This window comes from Dreissena polymorpha, chromosome 2 (genome assembly GCF_020536995.1).
Source record: "Dreissena polymorpha isolate Duluth1 chromosome 2, UMN_Dpol_1.0, whole genome shotgun sequence".
Taxonomy (NCBI): domain Eukaryota; kingdom Metazoa; phylum Mollusca; class Bivalvia; order Myida; family Dreissenidae; genus Dreissena; species Dreissena polymorpha.
Genome location: NC_068356.1, coordinates 65,903,833 through 65,926,096, shown reverse-complemented (window position 1 = coordinate 65,926,096; position 22,264 = coordinate 65,903,833). Strand labels below are relative to the sequence as shown.

General features: G+C 34.3%; 2 protein-coding genes across 5 annotated transcripts in view; one reads left to right on the top strand and one right to left on the bottom strand.

Annotated features, from left to right (window-relative positions):
* The window catches only part of LOC127867389 (DNA polymerase beta-like), a 177,481-nt gene that overhangs the window by 60,941 nt on the left and 94,276 nt on the right, over positions 1–22,264 (bottom strand). The window lies entirely within an intron of this gene.
* On the top strand, positions 3,303–21,818 carry LOC127867384 (zinc finger protein 816-like). 4 transcript variants are annotated; one of them, XR_008043470.1, is made up of 7 exons: positions 3,303–3,430; positions 7,635–7,782; positions 8,640–8,926; positions 10,854–10,910; positions 11,672–11,845; positions 15,907–18,775; positions 18,859–21,818. XR_008043470.1 is itself a non-coding variant. In XM_052408501.1 (7 exons), the coding sequence occupies exons 1-6, from the start codon at positions 3,377–3,379 to the stop codon at positions 16,870–16,872; spliced, it is 1,686 nt and encodes a 561-aa protein (XP_052264461.1). In that variant the 5' UTR covers positions 3,303–3,376; the 3' UTR covers positions 16,873–16,886; positions 18,859–21,818. The 4 variants fall into 4 exon arrangements, 3 of the variants coding, with proteins under 3 accessions (XP_052264461.1, XP_052264460.1, XP_052264458.1); XM_052408501.1 differs by having other exon boundaries at positions 15,907–16,886; XM_052408500.1 differs by having other exon boundaries at positions 15,907–16,886; positions 16,970–21,818.

The window sequence follows — 22,264 nt, the reverse complement described above, 5'->3', positions numbered from 1 at the left end:
TATGTCAATTTAAACAGAAAACTAGTGAACACTATAGAAGCCTTGTTTTTGCCAAACTTTATGAAACTTGGGCATAATATTTGTCCTAAACATATCTCTACTAAGATTGATAATGGACCACGTGGGGTCAAAAACTAAGTCACTATTCATCAAAGATTAAGTTTGTGAAAACTGCAAAGGCATCATTTATTGTCCCAACTATTTCATGAAACTCAGAACCTGAGTCCAGATGATATCCCGATCGATTTCGACCACTAAGACAATTACAGAAAAACCTTGTAAACACTCTAGATGCCTGATTTGTTGCCCAATCTTCATGAATCTTGTTCATAACATTTGTTCCAATTATTTCTCCGCCTAGTTCAAAATTGGGTAACATGGGATATAAAATCAGGTCATTAGTTTATGGAAAGGAAAAAAAATGTGGTGGCTACTCCAGAAAACGCATTTATTGCCCATTAAACTTCATCCGAAGATTTGTCCGATGTGCATAGTGTTGAGAAGTATTTATTTCAAAGCCTGGGCTTTGTAAACATCGAACACAGATGCACAGTAAACCAAACAATCAGTACAGTTTGTTGAAAATTCTATTTTGGTAATCGCAATCTTAACCTTAAGGCAAACCCTAAAAAATAATTTAAAAGTAAGTTCTGCGGAAAAGTTTAATCCACGGAACGAGGTTTTCTACATCATGAAATGGTCACACAAAGAAAGCAAAGTTTGTAACTGACATACGTGGAAAGTAATTTTACAACAGCACTTAGTTAGCCACTCATTGTCTTGTCTTGTAAGCGACGCATTTATGGAAGAGCAGCAAGTACCAAGCCAAAATCTCGGTTTTTATTTTGTCTGTTATTTAATTTTTCTTGTCAACTTGCACAACACCTTTTAAAACAGCACCTTGAAGTAGCTTTAGTACCCGGATCAACGTATATTTAAAAGTGTGGGGTTTGTTTCAAGGTTTATAACTACGATCATTTCGAACGGCAAATGCAAATTCATACTAATAGTAAAGATCATATATGTACGGTTTGTCTCACGGCATTCAGTGCTGAAGGCTTTGCAGATTTTCATATATTAAGGGTTCATGCAATGGGGAAATACTCATGCAAAGTGTGCAGGCATGTTTTCTGGTGTGACATTTACATTGATACTCATTGTCAAAAGATGTATGCATACAGGAATTCAATTAAACACATGGCGTGTTCTTAATGAATATGTTCACATTAAATGAGGTAACATCATGAACACATATACTTGTGGCAACCGACAACATTACAATCATAAATGACTTCGCCGTAGGCAATTTTATGTAACAGGTTTTTACGTATCAACCTCTACATTGCAACAGGTTGTATCGACACTTTTGCTTCAAATAAAAAAATATATAACATAAAGCATGACTTTATCCACGCACAAAAAAATCTGTGGACATGACCCTTTAAATGCATGTACAAGTGATCGAATTACTCACACAGGTAAAGAAAAGCGACAATCTCAGCCTGATGATCGACGAAAGAAAATAATTGGACACTCTCAAAAAGGGGAAAGACATTGCAAAGCTTTGTGCAATGCGTGCCGATGGGGCTGCTGTAATGACCAAGAATACGTCGAAGGTTGTCATTAGATTGAAGGAGAAGTACCTGGGCTGTTGGCCACATATGCATTGCTCAAAGACAAGCCGTTAGCTGTTGTTCGGGGGCATATTCTTTTCCCTATCTTTATTCGATTTATGAAAGCCTAAATAGTGTATACAAATACTTCCTCTTTTCCATAAAGAACACTGTCATGATGGATGCTGCACTGCGGGCAACATTTAGTTATGTAAGATAGTTAAAATTTGTTTTCGTACAAATCGACACAGTTTCCTTGGGTCTTGTGAAGTATTCTTGCAGAACTACACTACTTACGTCTCTGTGTTCCTCGAAATGAAATAAGGCAAGTCCCTAAGTCTGTACAAACTTATCGCTTGCTTCAAGTTTCTCCACTTTCTTCCTGGCGTCTTGCTGCCTGTTTTTGCTCATTCAGAGGCGCTTCAGAAGAAGGACCTGGATTTTGCAGCTGAAGAACACTGCTGGTCTCAACCATCAATACGATTGATATTGTCTCTAAAGATTAGTTAAGAAGGAAGCTATCCACATTCCTTACACAGGTCCCAGATTACTGCACTGCAATTACAAGTACAGACGCTGATAATAAAACAAACAGTCCAATATAAAAAAACGACTACGAGTTACTCGTTGAAATAAAACCTTTTTTTAAACAATGCGTGCGAAATTCCAGTCCGAACGTTGCAAAATTATGGGTCGCCCAAAATAATTCGCGTTAAAGTCATTTGAGCAAATAAAAACCCGGTATAAGAAAGTGTCATTTGGTTTGAAATTCAAAGGGAAGTATTAATTCCGGCTAAATGTACATCCTTAAAATCACACTTAGGAAATCTCGATAAAATACAATTTATCACAGACAACATACAATCTCATAAGTTATATCTCTACTACGTTGCCGAAGAAACCATGCAGGTGCCCAAGTAACTAGATAGCCGTGTCTTAATAGTATATCGAGTAAACGTACTGTAGCGTTAGCAAAATATAATTCAATAACACGATTATAAAATTCAAAGTCAATAATCCGTTGAATACAACAATTAATACGTTTAATATATAGATACATTTAATAAAATTACTCATGTGTGCTTATCAAAAAAAGTTATTATGTATTCATCTTGAAACGGAAAATCAAAATAAGTGTATATTTCTACTGCCGTTTTAGCGATTAAAAATGGGAAAAAAAATGTATGGACCTTAACCATTTTCATACATATAATGTTGATTAAAACCTTCGAATTATTGACACGATCATTCTCGAATTTCACACGTTTTTGCCATCTTTTCTATATTGGCTGAGTTTTTCTTCTATTTCTATATTGGCTGCGTTTTCCTTCTATTTCTATATTGGTTGCGTTTTCCAATTGCGATATCTATATTGGCTTCAACGATGTCTATGTTGGCTGCGTTTTATACCCCGATAACGCAGCATGCAGTGTTCAGCCTTTATTAAAAGCTGCGTTTTCTATACACCCATTTACTTACGAAGGCTTTGTCGTGCAACATCTAAACAACTTGCAAAAAAGAGCGTCTTTCCTGTAAACCCGTTTCGCTACAAATTTTTGAACATATTTTAATAAGATATTATTAAAGTATTGGTTATATGTTTGAAATGTTAAAAGTGAAAAATGCGCAACCATTACCAGTCATTTAAAGCCATTTGCGCCATTTAGCCATACCCGTGCATAAGTTGCCGCCCTTTGTTCTAAATTTGTCATGAATTCCTAACTAAATTTTGGTATCTTTTTCATACTACGTTACAAACAACAATGGCATTATTAGGTTCGCTAAATGATGATGTACAAAATCGAATTATAGACTTGGTGAGTAACTAAATTCTGAAAGAAGTATGCACTTTAATAGAATACTCGTGCTATAAAAATATGTATCAAATGAGTATGCTCGTTTACTTTTAAATAAATTGAAAGTCACTCAATTTGCATGTTTTGTACGGCTTTGTTCATCATGTAGGGTATACAACGGTTGCAATATTATTTAGCACATACACTTATTCATCATTTCGTTGCTAGTTTAGGTAGTTTCTGTAAAGTAATTGGGCAATTTAACCAGATCAATGCATTTGGCAGTAGATCTTCCCTGCGCGCTTGTATTTCATATACAGTACAGGCACCGTGTACTAAAACAAACGCAACTCGCCGCGGTGTTCATATCACAGTGTTCGCTTACCAGTATGAACCCTGCGATGGGTGTTCAGATCAAATGTAACGGGGCCGTTTGCCCTAAGGGGAACACCTCGAATCACAATAATATCTACCGCGGTGTTCATCATGTTGGCTAAAAATAAAATAATTGAACATAAATGTATTGTATTGATCCCTTTCATTTATAAGTGTTTATATTGACGACAAAAGTAAAGTACTAAATGAATTTCGGCATATGTTTCTATAAAAAGATTTGATGAAATAAGCTTCCAATCCGGACATGGGTATTCCAACGTGCGTAAATCACTAAATGTGGTGTACGCGCATGGTGAACAGTTCATGTTCTGTTAAAAATTGTAGCCACAAATAAAAACATGTATATGCCCATGATATTTTCTTGACAAAAAGCGCGCGAAAATAGGCGTGGGTATATAAATTTATGCACAAAAAACTGCGAAGAGCAGACAACATTGTAAAAGCTTCGTGTGAATTTCCATTTTTAAGTATCGGGGTATCTCGCAAATGATTTGGAATTGGCATTTCCTGTGAATAAATAAAAGGCAAAAATGCTGTGTCGTTATCATCTTTTAGTTCGTTCAATATTGCAACAATTATTGTACTGTATCTGATTGCACATAAAGTGCAGTGTACAGTTCATGAATATTCTTTTACAACGACCAATGAGCAGCGTCATCTATATTTAGATTTCATTCAACATGTATAAGTCATTTTCTGGAAATCGGGAGAGACTTAAGGCGATTTTTCGAAAATAAACCAACGTTTTTTAAATTTAATTTGTCATAATTATTATTTATATTTTGTGTTGTCTGTGTACGTTTGTTTGGTTCTCATTTGTTTTCAGCAAATCTTATGAAAATAAATATCGTAATTGTAATTTGTTTAAAGCAAGTCCGTTTCCGATATCATATACGAAAATTACTCCGATATGTTAACTGACATGTACAATCATTGTTTTGACAGACGACACGTGCTTATCTAAAGTTTGTGTTTCGTAATACATAGGATATTGGATTTTCAGTGCTTGTTTGGGAAATAAAACAAAGACACAGTCGGCAGTTTTCTATAGGCCTTTTGTACTGACCAACATAATAAATAATAGTGCACGTGCTTATTTAACATTTGGGGATAAGAAACATGGGTTCTAGACACGTTGGAAGAAAGTCATCGCGGTGATCACGGGTGTTCCCGTTAACGATAGCGTGCAATCGAGGCGATTTCGGGTGTCAGTCCCCTGCGAAATGTCACCCATCAGGAAATGTTAACACCGCGGACAGGCATTTTTGTTGAAGTACACGGTGCCTGTACTGTACCGAGATACACTTATGTGTACATTATTTGTTTTATTTCCCAATCATGGATTTACCCAAACATCCAAGAGCCAGTGTATTACAACACCCAAAAGTTAGATGAGATATTGTCGTCTGTCAAAGCAATTATTGTGTAGGTCAGTCAATATGTGTGAAAGTAGCTTGCACAGTTAATTCCCAGAGCTGAACTCGGAAACCAGACCCCCCCATTTGAGCAAGTTTCCTCCTGTAATCTCTGATCTAAAAACATGACAATGATTGCTGAGGGAACATGGATGCTTTCCTAGCATACTGGTCACATGTAAATCTCGTGCTCAGTGGAAAGAGTTTTTTCCGTGGAGTACTTGTAAAAGAAAGATTTTGTTAAACAAAATCAAAAATCTAAACTGTTGAAATGATTTTAAATTGATTGCAAAATTACTTTAAGTAATTTATAGTTAACAGTCGCCAGGTATTAACAAGCTCTCATCATCTTTTATGAGAGATCTGATTGACAAGAATACCATATAGATGTCAATTCAATAGAAATTTCAAGGATTACTCTGAATTTTCTGGCACTGATGTTTTGGAAAATGTGTGTGTATTAAAAAAAATTATGCTTCGAGTACTTAAGGTGTTCTGTGACTGGTATTATTTTGGGGTGTTTTATTTTCACTATTTTTACTATTTAACATGCAGTCAAACAAATATTAACAGAGTACGTTTTTATCTGTGTAAATACTGTTATGTTTTTGTGACCGGTCTTTGTCCGTCCGTCCATCGTCCGTGCACATTTGTTCGTAAACATTCTAGAGGCCACATTTATTGTCCGATCTTCATGAAACTTGGTCATAAAATTTGTCCCAATGATATTTTGATCGACTTCGAAACTGGGTCATGCTGGCTCAAAAACTAGGTCACTAGGTCAAAAAAAAGAAAAAACTTGTAAACACTGTAGAAGTCACATTTTATGCCCAATCTTCATGTAACTGTGTCAAAATGTTTTTTTTAATGATAAATTGGTTGAGTTCAAAAGTGGTTCCGGTCCGTTGAAAAACATGGCCGCCAGTGGGCGGGGCAGTTTTCCTTCTTTGGCTATAGTGAAACCTTGTAAACACTCTAGAAGTCACAAGGTTTGCCCAAATATCATGAAAGTTGGTCAAAACATTGGTTTTATTGATATCTCGGACAAGTTCGAAAATGGTCCAGATTGGTGAAAAAACATGGCTGCCAGTGGGCGGGGGCATTTTTCTCTATATGTATATAGTAAAAACATGTGAACACTCTAGAAGTCACATTTTTGGCCCAATTTTCATGAAATTTGGTCAAAATGTTTGCCTAAATGATATGTTGGTTCAGTTCAAAAGTGGTTTCGGTCAGATGAAAAACATGGCCGCCAGTGGGCGGGGCAGTTTTCCTTATTTGGCTTTAGAGAAACCTTGTAAACACTCTAGAAGTCGCAATTTTTGCCCAATCATCATGAAAGTTGGTCAAAACATTGGTTTTATTGATATCTCGGACGAGTTTGAAAATGGTCCAGAGCGGTGAAAAAACATGGCCGCCGGTGGGTGGGGCATTTTTCTCCATATGTATATAGTGAATTCTCTAGAAGTCACGATTTTGGCCCAATTTTCATGAAATTTGGTCAGAACATTTGTTTCGTTGATACAAGAGTTGAGTTTGAAAATGATTCCGGTCAGTTGAATTATTCAATAACATGGCTGCCAGGGTGGGGGGGCCCGGGGGGCAGTTTTCTTATATTTATATAGTAAAAAAAGCTTGCGAACACTTTAGAACTCACATTATTTTCCCAATCATCATGAAACTTGGTGAAAAGATTGGTTTTATATATATCTCAGATGAGTTTGCAATTCCCAACACTTTAGAAGTCACATTTTTTGCCTAATCATGGTGAAACTTAGTCAATACATTGGTATTATTGATTTCTCGGACAAGTTGGAAAATGGCTCAGATCGGTGAAACACACATTTTAGCTCACCTGATTGCTCAGGTGAGGTTTTAGGATTGGTCTTTGTCCGCTGGCCGCATTCACATTTCTCAAGCATTCTTTATCAAAGTTGCTGAAAGATCTCCATCAAGTTTGCTAATGAGCATAATCAATTAATTAATGCCATAATTATTGCCCTTAGATTGTTCAAATTTTCATTATATTATACAAAATCCTTGTAAACACTCTAGAGGTCACAATTTTGTTTCAGATTTTATGAATCTTGGTCATAATATTTATTTTTGTAAGCAAATTTTGATGTTTGGTAAGGGGGGTCAACTCAAAATATAGGTAACCAGGTCAAATCTTACAAAAACAAAAACACTCCATATGCCAGTGTTTAGGTTCAATAGTCGTGAAACTTAAGTCAAAGTTAGTCAAAGAAAACTCAATGGCTTACTGCCAAGTGATTGTGATTTTACATTGGGTAAAGAAAATGTTACAAGACATTTTTTTATGTACTTTTAATCTAGATAAGTTTCAAACCCACCATCCCTTGGTAAAAAATAACCTGTTCTGGGTTTGTCCTAAGTTGACTTCTGCTGTATAGTTTTCAGTCTTTGAAGCTCTGGAAATCCACGCTGCCCTGATGGTAGTGAAGAAGTCCGTCATGTATGAAGTCCAGAATTGTGGAACCAGTGCAGGAAAGAAATTTCTGCTACTAAATCCAGATGTTGGAAGCAATTTTCTTAATTTCTGTAAGTAAATAAGTTCAACTTGAATTGATTTACATAATTTGTTTATTCACATGCATTTTCCTACCCTTTAGGAAAATGCAATTTCAGGATTGGGCTTTTTTTTCGTGCAAATTTGATTTGGGAAAAACTAAGATAATGTAACACTTAATGATATAATTCAATAAAAAAAATCACAAATAATAGTTAGATATACTTTGTCAGATGTTAGTTAAATAATATTCAGATATAATAGTTATTAGACACTTCTTAAAAAACAACAACTTGGGATTTTTTTGTCAAAATAAGATTTATTTTACCATTTTGGTTTGAAAATGGATACATTTAAAAGGCCCTTAGATACACCTGGCACAAGTCTTTTAGGGTTCATACTTTTTCAACCTTTATAACAGATGCCGTCTTTTCCTACTTTCTAAATCGGTTACTTTTTTTACGTGTCTGCAAATGCTCTCTTCAATTCCCACCGTTTGAGAGTGCAATTTATTTGTCAGAAATAAAAATTGTGACCATTTTGCATGTTTTTATAAATGGTACTCCACCTGATACCTCACACTAGTTTATTGTCAAAATATAATGAAATATTTTCAAAATAATTTGTACCTCTAAACTTTCTGTTACAAACATCAAATATGCAACAACAACACATTAATTATCATTTTTGTAATGATCTCAAAACATGTGATTTTGATTGCTTTAGTTAAGTATTTCTTTACTCTTTTTTTCGTACTTATTAGATTCCTTCATTTTGGTTTAACCATGTGTGATGCTTTCAGTATATAATATTAATCTCTCATTCTCTATCTCAGTTATTATTATTCAATTATTTCGAGAAAACAAAAAAACTACATTTTATGCTGTAGGTGCAAGTTCCTATACTGCAAAAAGAAAGGACCAAGAAACCATTGTGAGTTCATCGTTGGTAGAGGACTGCTCCAATGACACGCTCTGTTCTGGGTTTGAATTAAGTGATCTGGAGACACCAGCACAGGGTTACATCCCCCAACCAGATCCAGATAGAACAGTCTCATTGTTTGACACAGAAAAGAAAATGTCTGCAGACAATCTCTCTAATTTGAAAATAGAACAAGAAAGTGAGCCTTTTAAGGATCTAAATTCAATCAACATGGAAGACATCTCCCATTCAGAGGTAGTACACATGTATCTTTCAGCATATGATGCAATTTTAAAATTGTCTTGTGTAGGGCTTTGAATGGTTTATAGTACCAAAGAACTAAGTAGGCCTTAATTCAGTTATGAATAAAAAATATATTATTACCCTAAAACAAGGGTGTCTTCATCAAGGTACTGTATCAGTGCATATGTTGTGAATACAAATAAAAAACAATTTAATATTTTTTTTAATAGTTTTAAGCTTTCATAAAATAAGCACAACATCATCATGACGAGCTTTTGTGATCACCATGTGCCTGTCCTTTGTCATCAACATCTTGTAAACACTCTAGAGGTCAAATTTATTTATCAATTTTCATGATACTTTGTCAGAATATTTATTAGTCTCTTTGATTCATCTCCAAGTTTTTATGTCCCCCACTATAGTAGTGGGGGACATATTGTTTTTGCCCTGTCTGTCTGTCTGTTGGTCTGTCTGTTGGTCTGTTGGTCTGTTTGCGCCAACTTTAACATTTTGCAATAACTTTTGCTATATTGAAGATAGCAACTTCATATTTGGCATGCATGTGTATCTCATGAAGCTGCACATTTTGAGTGGTGAAAGGTCAAGGTCAAGGTCATCATTCAAGGTCAGAGGTCAAATATATGTGGCCAAAATCGCTCATTTTATGAATACTTTTGCAATATTGAAGATAGCAACTTGATATTTGGCATGCATGTGTATCTCATGGAGCTGCACATTTTGAGTGGTGAAAGGTCAAGGTCAAGGTCAGAGGTCAATTATATGTGGCCAAAATCGCTCATTTTATAAATACTTTTGCAATATTGAAGATAGCAACTTGATATTTGGCATGCATGTGCATCTCATGGAGCTGCACATTTTGAGTGGTGAAAGGTCAAGGTCAAGGTCATCCTTCAAGGTCAGAGGTCAAATATATGTGGCCCAAATCGCTTATTTTATAAATACTTTTGCAATATTGAAGATAGCAACTTGATATTTGGCATGCATGTGTATCTCATGGAGCTGCACATTTTGAGAGGTGAAAGGTCAAGGTCATCCTTCACAAGGTCAAGGTCATCCTACAATGTCAAACATCATATAGGGGGACATAGTGTTTCACAAACACATCTTGTTCACGTCACGTGGTGGTCACGTGATGTCAAACACTTTGTTACTAGATTAAATTAAAGATAAAGCATGTGAACACTTTAGAGGCCATATTTATTGTCCAATCTTCATGAAACATAGTGATATCATTTGTCCTTATAATATCCCAACTGAAATCTAAACTGAGTCAGGTAGGGTCGACAAAGACTAGATTATAGGTCAAATTTAAGAAAAAGCTTCTGAACCCTCTAGAACCCACATTAATTCCCAGAATTCATGAAAATTGATGATAGCATTTGATCCTATCAAATTTTTGCCAAGGTCGATACTGGATTTGTAGAGTTAAAAACTGGGTCACAAGGTAACACTTGAAGAAAAAATTTGTGAATTCTCTAGATTCCTTACTTATTGCCCAATTTCCATGAAAACTGGTGGAACATTTGTCTTAATAGTATCTCAGCCAATTGGGAAACAAGATCATGTGGCATCAAAAACTAGGTTGTTGGTCAAGTAACTAAAAAGTTTATGACCACCCTTAATGAGACATTTTTAGCCCAATATCTTACAATCTTGTTAAAATATTTGTTCAAATGATGTCTTGGCTGAATTCTGAAATGTTTTTCGAAACATCACAGAAATTGATCAAAACAGTTCAGTTCCTTCTAGTATTATGTCATTGCTTAGTCTCCTGGTTTATTGTAGCTCCTTTTTACGCTTTTCAGTGTTTTAGATTTCCGTTATTTTTAAGTTATTTCTAGGTTTTTATATATTTTGTGTACCTATACATCTTCAAGCCAGGTATTTTTTCATAATGGTAATGTTCTTATTCTAACAGGTTTCTGAAACACAAACAGCACAAAGGAAGAAACCTGCATACCCCTGTCCCATGAAGGTACGTGTGACAATTTGGTCTTTTCCAGTTTACCAGTAATCTGTTTAGAAAGTGATCACATTAAAACTTACATATGCCGATCTAGGTAAGATAATGTAACAAATAAATGTGGTGAAAGAGACGTTTTCGTGACAAGATTATCCATGTGTGACATGTTTTGCAAAGTAATTAGTATATAAACATTGAAAAAGAATTGTATAGTTCAATATGTCTTCCGCCATTTGTCATAGAAACCAGTGTCTCCATATCATGCAACAAAGATAAGGGTATACATTACATTTTCTAAATACAAACCTTTCATACTATAATTTTTCATATGTCTTCAAAATATCAGTCAGGCTAAGTCCTGATTAAACAAGGATGAGTAACTATGTTTTGTGATAAATACAAACATAATTTCAGTATTCTAAAAGGAATTGCAAACATTTTCCTTAAGCATAGGAAAAAAATATTTAATTAAACACTAAAAAAGTTGATCCCAAACTAGTAAATTGTTTAGCCCACACTTTTGGAGTGTAATTCGTACCTTAAAAACTTAAATATTTGTTATATACAAACACTAGACAATAGCTTGGAAATGGATACTAAATTCCTTTGTTATTCTTTGATTTCAGTCTTAAACCTATTTATTATAGCTTGATTGCATCAAAAGCTAAAGGTTTATTGAAACACTCACAGTAGGGATCACACCTGTGACCTCCCTGTTGCTTGTTGGACACCATATTCACTTCACCATGGCTACCTAAATTCTTTGATTTCAGGACTGCATACAAACATTTTCCACTCGGTTCTCAGTGAGGAGGCATGTGGTGCGGAGGCATGAAGCACGTCCATGTGAAACATGCAAGGAAACCTTCCCATGTCGGGTGTCCCTTGATGTTCATAAGGATGAGTGCCATGGAAAGGGCAGCAGCAGCAAAGTGTATGATTGCGAGGTAGGCATGTGTTAAAACTTGGCAGCAAAGTGTATGATTGCGAGGTAGGCATGTGTTAAACCGTGGCAGCAAAGTGTATGATTGCGAGGTAGGCATGTGTTAAACCGTGGCAGCAAAGTGTATGATTGCGAGGTAGGCATGTGTTAAACCGTGGCAGCAAAGTGTATGATTGCGAGGTAGGCATGTGTTAAAACTTGGCAGCAAAGTGTATGATTGCGAGGTAGGCATGTGTTAAACCGTGGCAGCAAAGTGTATGATTGCGAGGTAGGCATGTGTTAAACCATGGCAGCAAAGTGTATGATTGCGAGGTAGGCATGTGTTAAAACGTGGCAGCAACATGTATGATTGCGAGGTAGGCATGTGTTAAAACGTGGCGTCCTAGCTTAGCTTGAGAAGTCAGTACAGGCTTATCCGTGATTGTGCACTACTTTTTATTCTTCACTTGGGGTCAAAAGTTTGCTCACTGTTGCTTGAAATAGAGAGAAATAGAAATGACAGGACTTAACATGGGTCAGGTATTCAGATTCAGATACATAAACTATTGTATTCATCTACGAAGGTTTTCTCCTCCACGATACAATCGTAACCAGAATATTGTTTACTTTTTGTGGCAACCAGGTGTAATCCTAGTGGAAATTGTGCATTTGATGCCTAATATCGTCAAAACTGTTATTTCGACAAGTTATTCATTTTTATAAATTTAAATTTAATTAATTATTACACACAACTGTAATTGTTCGGATGAATGCCCAATTGATTTGTAATCAGGAACTCACTTTTCTTAATTTTAATGTTAATGCGACGGTAACAAGTTGTAACTTCAATTAAATAGTGCTATGTATTTCGTGTTGATCGTTTGTCTCGATAAAAAGCGCATGAAAAGTACGCTGCACATGTACAACGTCTTGTTATCCGCATGTGGTTGTATTTATTTTTTATAAAATATTAATGTCGCAGAAAACATCGAGATCTTTTAATTTCGTTTAATATTTGTGTAGTGCATTTAAACAACAAAATAACGATTTTGAATTGACATTTCCTCTCAAAGAAAGACGCCAAATCTATATTGTTACGTTTTTTTTAGATAAGTCATTTATAACCCAGTTAGTTAACTTTATATTATAATGATTAAACAGAGATCTGGACAAAATTAGATTTATTTAATTAAAATATCCGATGCACGGATAAGGAGTAAATCAAGCAAGGACAGGGCGTCACAATATAAAGAAGTGAAACTCCAGCTGCTGGGGTAGTATTGAATTATTATTATTATAAACAATTAGTAGGTCCTTTATTTAGGGCAAGTGACCGATTGCCCAAACAGTACAAAACAGCACAATACAGCACGATACAAAACAACATAAACACAAATAAAAATAAAGCTGGGGTCACCGCCTTGGAACGGTCAATGCAAAGCATTGGGGGTTTAAACCGGTTTTTGAGCGCTCAACCTCACACTTGGCCCAGCAATATTCATAATACATTTAAGTGTAAATAAAATTTAATCTCATAGCATTGTAACACAAATTAAACAATAATAAAAAGAAATTAAAACGCATTCAATTTAATTACCATTTAATTACTCAATGGTATTGAATATACCATATCAACAGAGTTACAACTTTTTGAGGAACGATGGAATGAAACTATGAACAAGTGTCAACTACATTCCTTCTTTATAGAAAAAGATTTAAAACTATAGCATCATGAAGTTTAAATTTCAGATCATCATCGCACAAATACAGGAAGAAGCAGCAATAATGGATGTAAATGTTCCATATTACATTACTTGGTTGTTTATGTACTGCTTAAAAATAAATCAAACAAGAAACGCCTGTCACAGAGAAAATAAAAATAAAATTATAAACCCAATGGCCTTTGCATGTAGATTACAACTGCGAAAGTTGGTCGTATGACGTCACAAAAATCAACGTACCCAGGAACAGAGAAAGGGTTATGACGTAATTGACAAGCGAAGACACAATGCCGTGAACAAAATCCAGGGGCAGTACTGTAAAATAAAAATAAAAATATTAATGGGACGGTACTGCAAAATTGAACTACTAATAAAACAAGTTTAGGTGATTAAATATTTAAAAATTAAATGTATTAAAATGGTAATTCCAATTAAAGCGACCTTATTGGAATCAAATAGTATATAGGTGTTTTGACAACTGACGAATGAAATGATTTGATGTAAGATGTGAGGCTAAATGTAGTTTTATGCAGATTTGTGCAAACGACACAAAGACACAATTATGCTCAAATGTGAAAAATGCCCATAATATCATTAATGATTCCAAATTCCAAAAGAAGAAAGATATAGTGAATCTAAAACCATCAAGCACGTGTTTTTAAGTACATCAGCATCATATCCTTTTGATAAAAACGAGTTAATTAAATTGAAAAGTTCAATATGAACATTTTCTTTAACAAATTTTAATTTGCGGACACGCTTCAAAACATCTCCATAAAATGATGGATGGGAAATTCCATTATTTAAATGCCATTTTAAAGAAACATTATATTTTGAAATTAAATCACCATACTTTTAGTGAAATCTAGCGAATTTACTTCTTAGATTATGATACAAAAAGCCTTGTTTTAGCAATTTCTTTGTTAATATAATATTAGTTACGATCACTAAAATCTTTAATACATGAACATGCTCTGGCATAACTTACCAACTGCGAAATGTAAATACCATAGGAAGGACCTTTAGGGATGTTGCCATCTAGGAACGGAACATTCACAATTTCAAAGTTAAAGTCGTCCCGTTTGTCGTATAAACTAGTTTTAATAATATGTTATTAATAGTTAGATGTACGTCTAAATACGCAGCGTCTGTATTGGATTGAAACGATCTATTTAAGACTAGTTCGTTTGGGTAGATTTTTTGAATATATTGTTCAAATAATGGATTATCTAAATTAAGTATGTCATCAATGTACCTACTAGTAAGGTTAAAACATTGAATCAAATCTACTTGTTTTGTTTTAGATAATTCTTACATAAATTCGTTTTTATAACAATATAAAAAAAGATCAGCTATAAGTGGCGCACAATTAGTACCCATAGGAACGCCAATAATTTGTTTAAATATTTTACCATTACATTCAACAAACAAGTTATCCAGAAGAAAAGTAAGTGCTGCACAAAAGTCAAGACCAGTCCAAATGATGCAATTATCTAATATCTGATTAGTAAAAAAAGCTGTTTTAGTGTTTAAAGCTAGATATGAACACTTCTCTCTAGCAAATGTTTTTTCAAAGAAACAAGTTTGGATTTTATTAAAGCGTGAGAAAGCGTTGTATATAGTGTAGAAAAATCATAAGTGCTTACTTGTGACACCTTATATTTGTTCTTTTCAATTTTATCAATAACTTCTAAGGAGTTTTTTATTGACCAAAATAGGTTAATATTACTATTTTCATAAACTTTATTACAATATTTAGCTATATGATATCTAATAGCACTCAATGCAGATGTAAGATACACTGATAATTGCTTGGTGGTACAAGACACTGAATTAGCGATAAAACGGCTTTTATATGGCGTTTTATGTAATTTAGGTATCCAGTAAGGTGATGGCAATTTCTTGTCAGTAATATTGACTATTACATTTAATTTTTTGCATTCGGCAATATGGTCGGCAATAATTTCCTTAGGTTGCTTATTGTAAAATGTAATCAGTCACAAGAAATGATGGACGCTGATTTTGCAGATATTTATGCTTACAAGTTTGGTCAAGGAAACCAATTAAGGTGTTATCGATCAGGGCGCGTTGCTGTTTTTGTCTTTGAAAAGGGAAAAGTTGCGCTTCAGAACTTTTACATGGCGGAGCGCCCCGCAAAAATGGCCTGTAAAATCACACCGACTTAACCCGATCGTAACACATAATAGTAAAATGAACCCGATGCATTAAAATTCACTATAGCGCTAATTTGCTTAGATCCTATTGTAGATGCCTTTGAAAAATTGTGCAATGAGTTAAAAATTGCCTGATTTTGTCCTTTTTGCAAATTGTTTAAATAGTTAATTATTTTCTGAATTTATCTTAGGTTTGCCACCAAAAATGCCGCGGAAAATTTTCACTGATGACGCACAAGCTCCGGAAGCATGCACCGAAGCACCTGACTTGTAATCTGTGTGGAAAAGGCTTCGCGTCGGCATATTTTCTCCGAAATCACAAGAAAATGAGCCACTTTGATAAGTCAAAAAAGTGCACCAAGTGTGATGAAAAGTTTACAAGCAAGGCTAGCTTTGCTACTCACATGAAAAAACATGAAACAATGAACGTGAAAAAGGTGTTCAATTGTCAATATTGTGATGAAGTCTTTGAATTAAGTCTTGAGCTCCGCAAACATCGAAGGAGGACACATTATAAAGCCAAACACCAGTGCCAAGTATGTGGGAAGTGCTATGTTGAAAAAAACGCTTTAGGCCGACATGAACTGTCCCACAATGAATCCAAATCAAAGGTAACATACAAGTGCCGGTACTGTGAAAAAATTCTAAAAAGTGAATACATTTTGCGCGATCATGAGAATGGGCACACCAAAGAAAAGAAGTTTGTCTGCGACATGTGTGGTACAGAATTTTATAATTCGTCCTCTTTAGGTCATCATCGAAAGCGACACATTTATGGAAGCGCGGCATTTAAGAAGTCCAAAGCTCGCTGTGTATTCTGCCAAATGTTGTTTGATAGGACATTTACCCTTGCAAGGCACCTTATAGCACAACACCTCGACGAAGCCTTAGCATCGAAATCCCCTTATGTTAAACAGTGTGGGGTTTGTACCAAGGTATTCCCAGCTGATAAATTGCAAAGGCATATAAGCACACATTATGATGCGAAGGACCACAAATGTTTGGTTTGTAGCAAGGCATTTGTGGACAAGGGCAATGCTTACCAGCATATGGTGCGAGTTCATAAAATGGAGAAGTACCCCTGCCTGGTGTGCAAGCGTGTTTTCTGGACCTCGGCTGACCTTGACCATCATTGTCAAATGGAACATGCTCAATAGTGATTGATTACCATGTTTAGTTTGGTTTGAACTGGTAACTTTAACTGTAGTTTCCACAGTAATCGGTTACTGTGGAAAGTACAGTTAAAGTTACCAGTTCAAACCAAACTAAACACAGTGGAACATGCTTACTAGTGATTTTTGTGTTAAGTTTGGTTTGAACTGGTAACTTTTGCTGTAGGTTTCCAAGTAATTGATTGATTGAAAGGTACATGTAAGCATGTTTAGTTTGTTTTGAAGAAGTAGCTTAAACTGTAGTTGGCATCGTATTTCGTTCCATTAAAGATACATATGTTATTATATTTACTAACCTGATTTGATACAATACATGTTTAAAAATGCTCTCTTTCAGATATGCCTTTTTATTTGCAGGTACATTATTTAACATAGGAACCAGAACCATTTACCCAGATACTTTGGACTTTCTTTCCTATGTATATTCAACATATTAATTAGATCTCGGGCTCATCTAGGTTATAATCCGATCGTGATTTACCTTCGATGATTTCAATCTTTTGGGGACAATTTTGAGCCAGCGTGACATTTTATTTCATTTTCTTTACGAATTATTATGGTTAGATATTGTTGTATGTAACAATTTCTTTAAATTTATGTTATCTAATTCAGAACATTAGTGGACAGCAATATTATAGACACTAATGCCCTTTTTTGAGTGTTCGTGTTGTGAACTGAGTATCGATCCAGTTTTATGATGTATTAAGAATTAATTGGTTATGACACGTGTTTGGATTTTTCTTTATAGCAACGTTATGTCCCTGGTATTGTGACTGCGTAGATTTTTGTGTGTAATAAAATTAACTTGTTAATTATTTGAACATGGTTTGTGTACATGTGGTTTGCTATGTAATTGTTAATATTGATAACAACATCACATGTATCAGTACCATGTAACCATTGTCTTTCTTGTTCCATTGAAAATCAGATTTATTAAACAAGTTTTGTAGGATTGAGTGCTTTTGATTGCATAAATAAAGTGGTCTCGTAGATGTCAACTGAACGTTTTCTTACGTAATTGCGGTATTTTCCGTCTATAGAACTATAAAACATAATAACATCGGACAACCAAATATTCTAAGAATAACATATGTACTTCAGTTTTATGAACAAATAATTCAACTTAAAAATACAAGGTCACTTGTTGGACAGAACCTCGTGTTCAAAATATTATAATTAAATATTAGTTATAGTATTTTAAGGGCAGTTATTACTATTCTTCAATGTTTCATACACAAGACAACTATTTTCTTTCATAGAAACGTTTCGCAGTATTTAAACGTTAAAAAGGGTCATAGCAACACAGATTTTCGTTTAGTACGGTTTGTACGACCGAACCGTCTAAGTACGAAAAGAAGTTAAATTACAAAATACTGATAACTAAAATTCACTTTTAAAAATCCCTATTCTATTAGGAAAACCGGTCGTGATAGTTCACCTTTTTTTTTTATAATTCGTCCTCTTTAGGTCATCATCGAAAGCGACACATTTATGGAAGCGCGGCATTTAAGAAGTCAAAAGCTCGCTGTGTATTCTGCCAAATGTTGTTTGATAGGACATTTACCCTTGCAAGGCACCTTATAGCACAACACCTCGACGAAGCCTTAGCATCGAAATCCCCTTATGTTAAACAGTGTGGGGTTTGTACCAAGGTATTCCCAGCTGATAAATTGCAAAGGCATATAAGCACACATTATGATGCGAAGGACCACAAATGTTTGGTTTGTAGCAAGGCATTTGTGGACAAGGGCAATGCTTACCAGCATATGGTGCGAGTTCATAAAATGGAGAAGTACCCATGCCTGGTGTGCAAGCGTGTTTTCTGGACCTCGGCTGACCTTGACCATCATTGTCAAATGGAACATGCTCAATAGTGATTGATTACCATGTTTAGTTTGGTTTGAACTGGTAACTTTAACTGTAGTTTCCACAGTAATCGGTTACTGTGGAAAGTACAGTTAAAGTTACCAGTTCAAACCAAATTAAACACAGTGGAACATGCTTACTAGTGATTATTGTGTTAAGTTTGGTTTGAACTGGTAACTTTTGCTGTAGGTTTCCAAGTAATTGATTGATTGAAAGGTACATACATGTAATCATGTTTAGTTTGGTTTGAAGAAGTAGCTTAAACTGTAGTTGGCATCGTATTTCGTTCCATTAAAGATACATATGTTATTATATTTACTAACCTGATTTGATACAATACATGTTTAAAAATGCTCTCTTTCAGGTATGCCTTTTTATTTGCAGGTACATTATTTAACATAGGAACCAGAACCATTTACCCAGATACTTTGGACTTTCTTTCCTATGTATATTCAACATATTAATAAGATCTCGGGCTCATCTAGGTTATAATCCGATCGTGATTTACCTTCGATGATTTCAATCTTTTGGGGACAATTTTAAGCCAGCGTGACATTTTATTTCATTTTCTTTACGAATTATTATGGTTAGATCTTGTTGTATGTAACAATTTCTTTAAATTTATGTTATCTTATTCAGAACATTAGTGGACAGCAATATTATAGACACTAATGCCCTTTTTTGAGTGTTCGTGTTGTGAACTGAGTATCGATCCAGTTTTATGATGTATTAAGAATTAATTGCTTTTGACACGTGTTTGGATTTTTCTTTCTAGCAACGTTATGTCCCTGGTATTGTGACTGCGTAGATTTTTGTGTGTAATAAAATTAACTTGTTAATTATTTGAACATGGTTTGTGTACATGTGGTTTGCTATGTAATTGTTAATATTGATAACAGCATCACATGTATCAGTACCATGTAACCATTGTCTTTCTTGTTCCATTGAAAATCAGATTTATTATATAAGTTTTGTAGGATTGAGTGCTTTTGATTGCATAAATAAAGTGGTCATGGAAAAGGGTGAGTCGTGATCTTACATCCATAATGGATAACACAGATGTAGCGGTATGGTCAAGACTTGGAATATATTTGAGAGGGGAAAAACATCCCTGAATCTTAGCATAGAATGTCTATATGCATTTTGCATTTTATAGCGCGATCACGAAAGTACTTGTAACGACCCAATAAGCGAGCCATTCTGTGTCACCAATAGAAACTAGTAAATTTATATTTTACATGCTAGTATGATTTACAAGTGCAATGTGATAATGATTGGAGTGAATCACTGAATCAGGATTTGTAGTAATAATATATACAGTTGTGATTCAATTAAGAAGTGTATTGTTGTTTTTGTTATTTAATAATATCATACCAGCTGACATTCCCAAAGAAAAAGCAAAGATCTATCAATAAACAAAGATTGAAAACATCACTGCAATACTGTGCTATCTCGTTGCCATCTGATATGAACGTTATCATGCGTGACTTCAGCGTGTAAGACAGCTTTTTTCCAATAAACATGGTTTGTTGACTTCGAACAGTAGTGAAACATCAAAAGTTTCGATAGTAAATGCGGCTTTAACAAATACAATTGATTTGAGAATGATATATCACAAAAGAATATAACAATACAATAATGTACATGTATGTGTCTCTTCAGAAAAATTAACAGACATTACATAAAATTTACGACCGAGTTAGCTTTTTCAAAGTGCACTCTTTGCCTAAAAACTTCATTTTTGAATGTTATGAATCAAGTGCTACATTATAAAGGTGATATCAATATCTTGAGTTGAAATAAACCGAGACGTAAATATCTACGTGTATGAGTTAATTTTTATAGTTTATCTTTAATAGTTCCGGAGATATTAATTAATATTTTTCATTTAAGTATCATTTTAAAGGCGTGAAAATCTAAAGCCGGTAATGAATTGTGTAATTTATATTGAAATGATGTCGGAAATATTTCATTAGCGAAACAACGTAAGAATTTAGGCAACATTTTTCATTGAAAAAGTACATATCTGCATTTGCCTATAACATTTTCAAAGAAAAATTTATTACTTTCGTGTCATTTAAGAGGTAATGTGAAAATCTGTAGCCTGAAATAAACTTGATGATTTTTTAAAGTTAAATAACTGGTATTTTAGCGATGTTCTCTATATTATCTTAACTAATGTGTTTTTGTTATTGAATGTAAAATTAAGTATATATTTTACGATAAAAATGTACACTATGAAACAAACATATTAAATTGAATTTAACCTTAACTAATAATGGATACTGAATTTAAGCAAGATCATTGTATTTAAATAAATATCAGTGAATAGGGCAAGAACGAATATCTCTCGAAGACGATGTTCCCCGTGTTGATTAAGAGTTTAAATAGAAATGTCTCCGACTTAAATTTACTGAACATGTGTAGATAAGATGACACACGACTACTCTTAAAGAGGCCTTTTCACATATTTTGGCATGTATTGAAGTTTGTCATTAAATGTTTTATGTTGGTAAATGTAAACATTGGATCTAAAAAGTTCCAGTTAACAATCAAGAATGAAATTTAAAAAAAGTAACCCTCAACAGGGCTCGAACCACTGACCCCTGGAGTCGTGGAGTAAAAAGTCCACCACTTAGACCCATCGGCCATGTGTGTTAATACAATGAAGGACGTATTTTATACTTAATATAAGCAATCCTCGTAGTTTCACAAAAATAACGACAATAACAGAACTCTCCAAATTATTCAATTGTTTCGAGTTGCAACGCTTTATGAATCGTTTTTGAATCATCAAAAGATACATATAATGGCTATTTTAGAGCATGGTTAATGTTCAGTACATGTATTACTGTTTCCTCACGAATATCATAACTTAAACGAAAAATTTGCGATCTGAAAAAACTTTTTTTAATTTTGTCCATTTACCAAAACGTGAAAAGGCCCCTTTAAGGCAAATTGAAAAAAAATGATATGCTGGGTTTATTACTAAAAAAACAGATGCAGATTAAATTTGTTTTTGAGCAAGTACAATAACTGCTAAAAATAAACCAGATGAACCGCTATGATATATAGTTAATTTTGTTTAAAAAATATGTTTACTTTTGTATGTTACAAGTTAATTCATGACTGCTCAGCAGAAAAATGCAAATATTGAATGCTATTTATGATGAACTAAAGAATTGGATTATCTTGTGACCGAAATGTCGGTGGCCGCGAGAATCGACGGGAACTCGCGATAATATGAATCTAAGTTTATGAACGCAATCGGAAAAATATTTCCGAAATATTGTATTTTGTTTGGTGTTGTAACATTGTACGCAACTATTTTTTAGAAGACGGATTACAAATATCATAGTTTAAAAAGCCAATTAACGCCGAAAAAACATTTCCTGAACTGGAAAAAAATAGTTTTCATATGTTTATTGCATCCTACCTGTAATGTATGCTTTCCAGTCGTGTAAGATCTGTTCAACTCGGTTTATATACGCACACAAGCACACACTCCTAC

What these genes read in the sequence shown, in the direction of transcription:
- LOC127867384 (XM_052408501.1), top strand. Translation starts at nt 3,377, where the DNA reads ATGGCATTATTAGGTTCGCTAAATGATGATGTACAAAATCGAATTATA. An exon ending in AAGACATCTCCCATTCAGAG is followed by an intron (nt 8,927 to 10,853) that starts GTAGTACACATG and finishes TTATTCTAACAG; the next exon opens with GTTTCTGAAACACAAACAGC. An exon ending in CATACCCCTGTCCCATGAAG is followed by an intron (nt 10,911 to 11,671) that starts GTACGTGTGACA and finishes CTTTGATTTCAG; the next exon opens with GACTGCATACAAACATTTTC.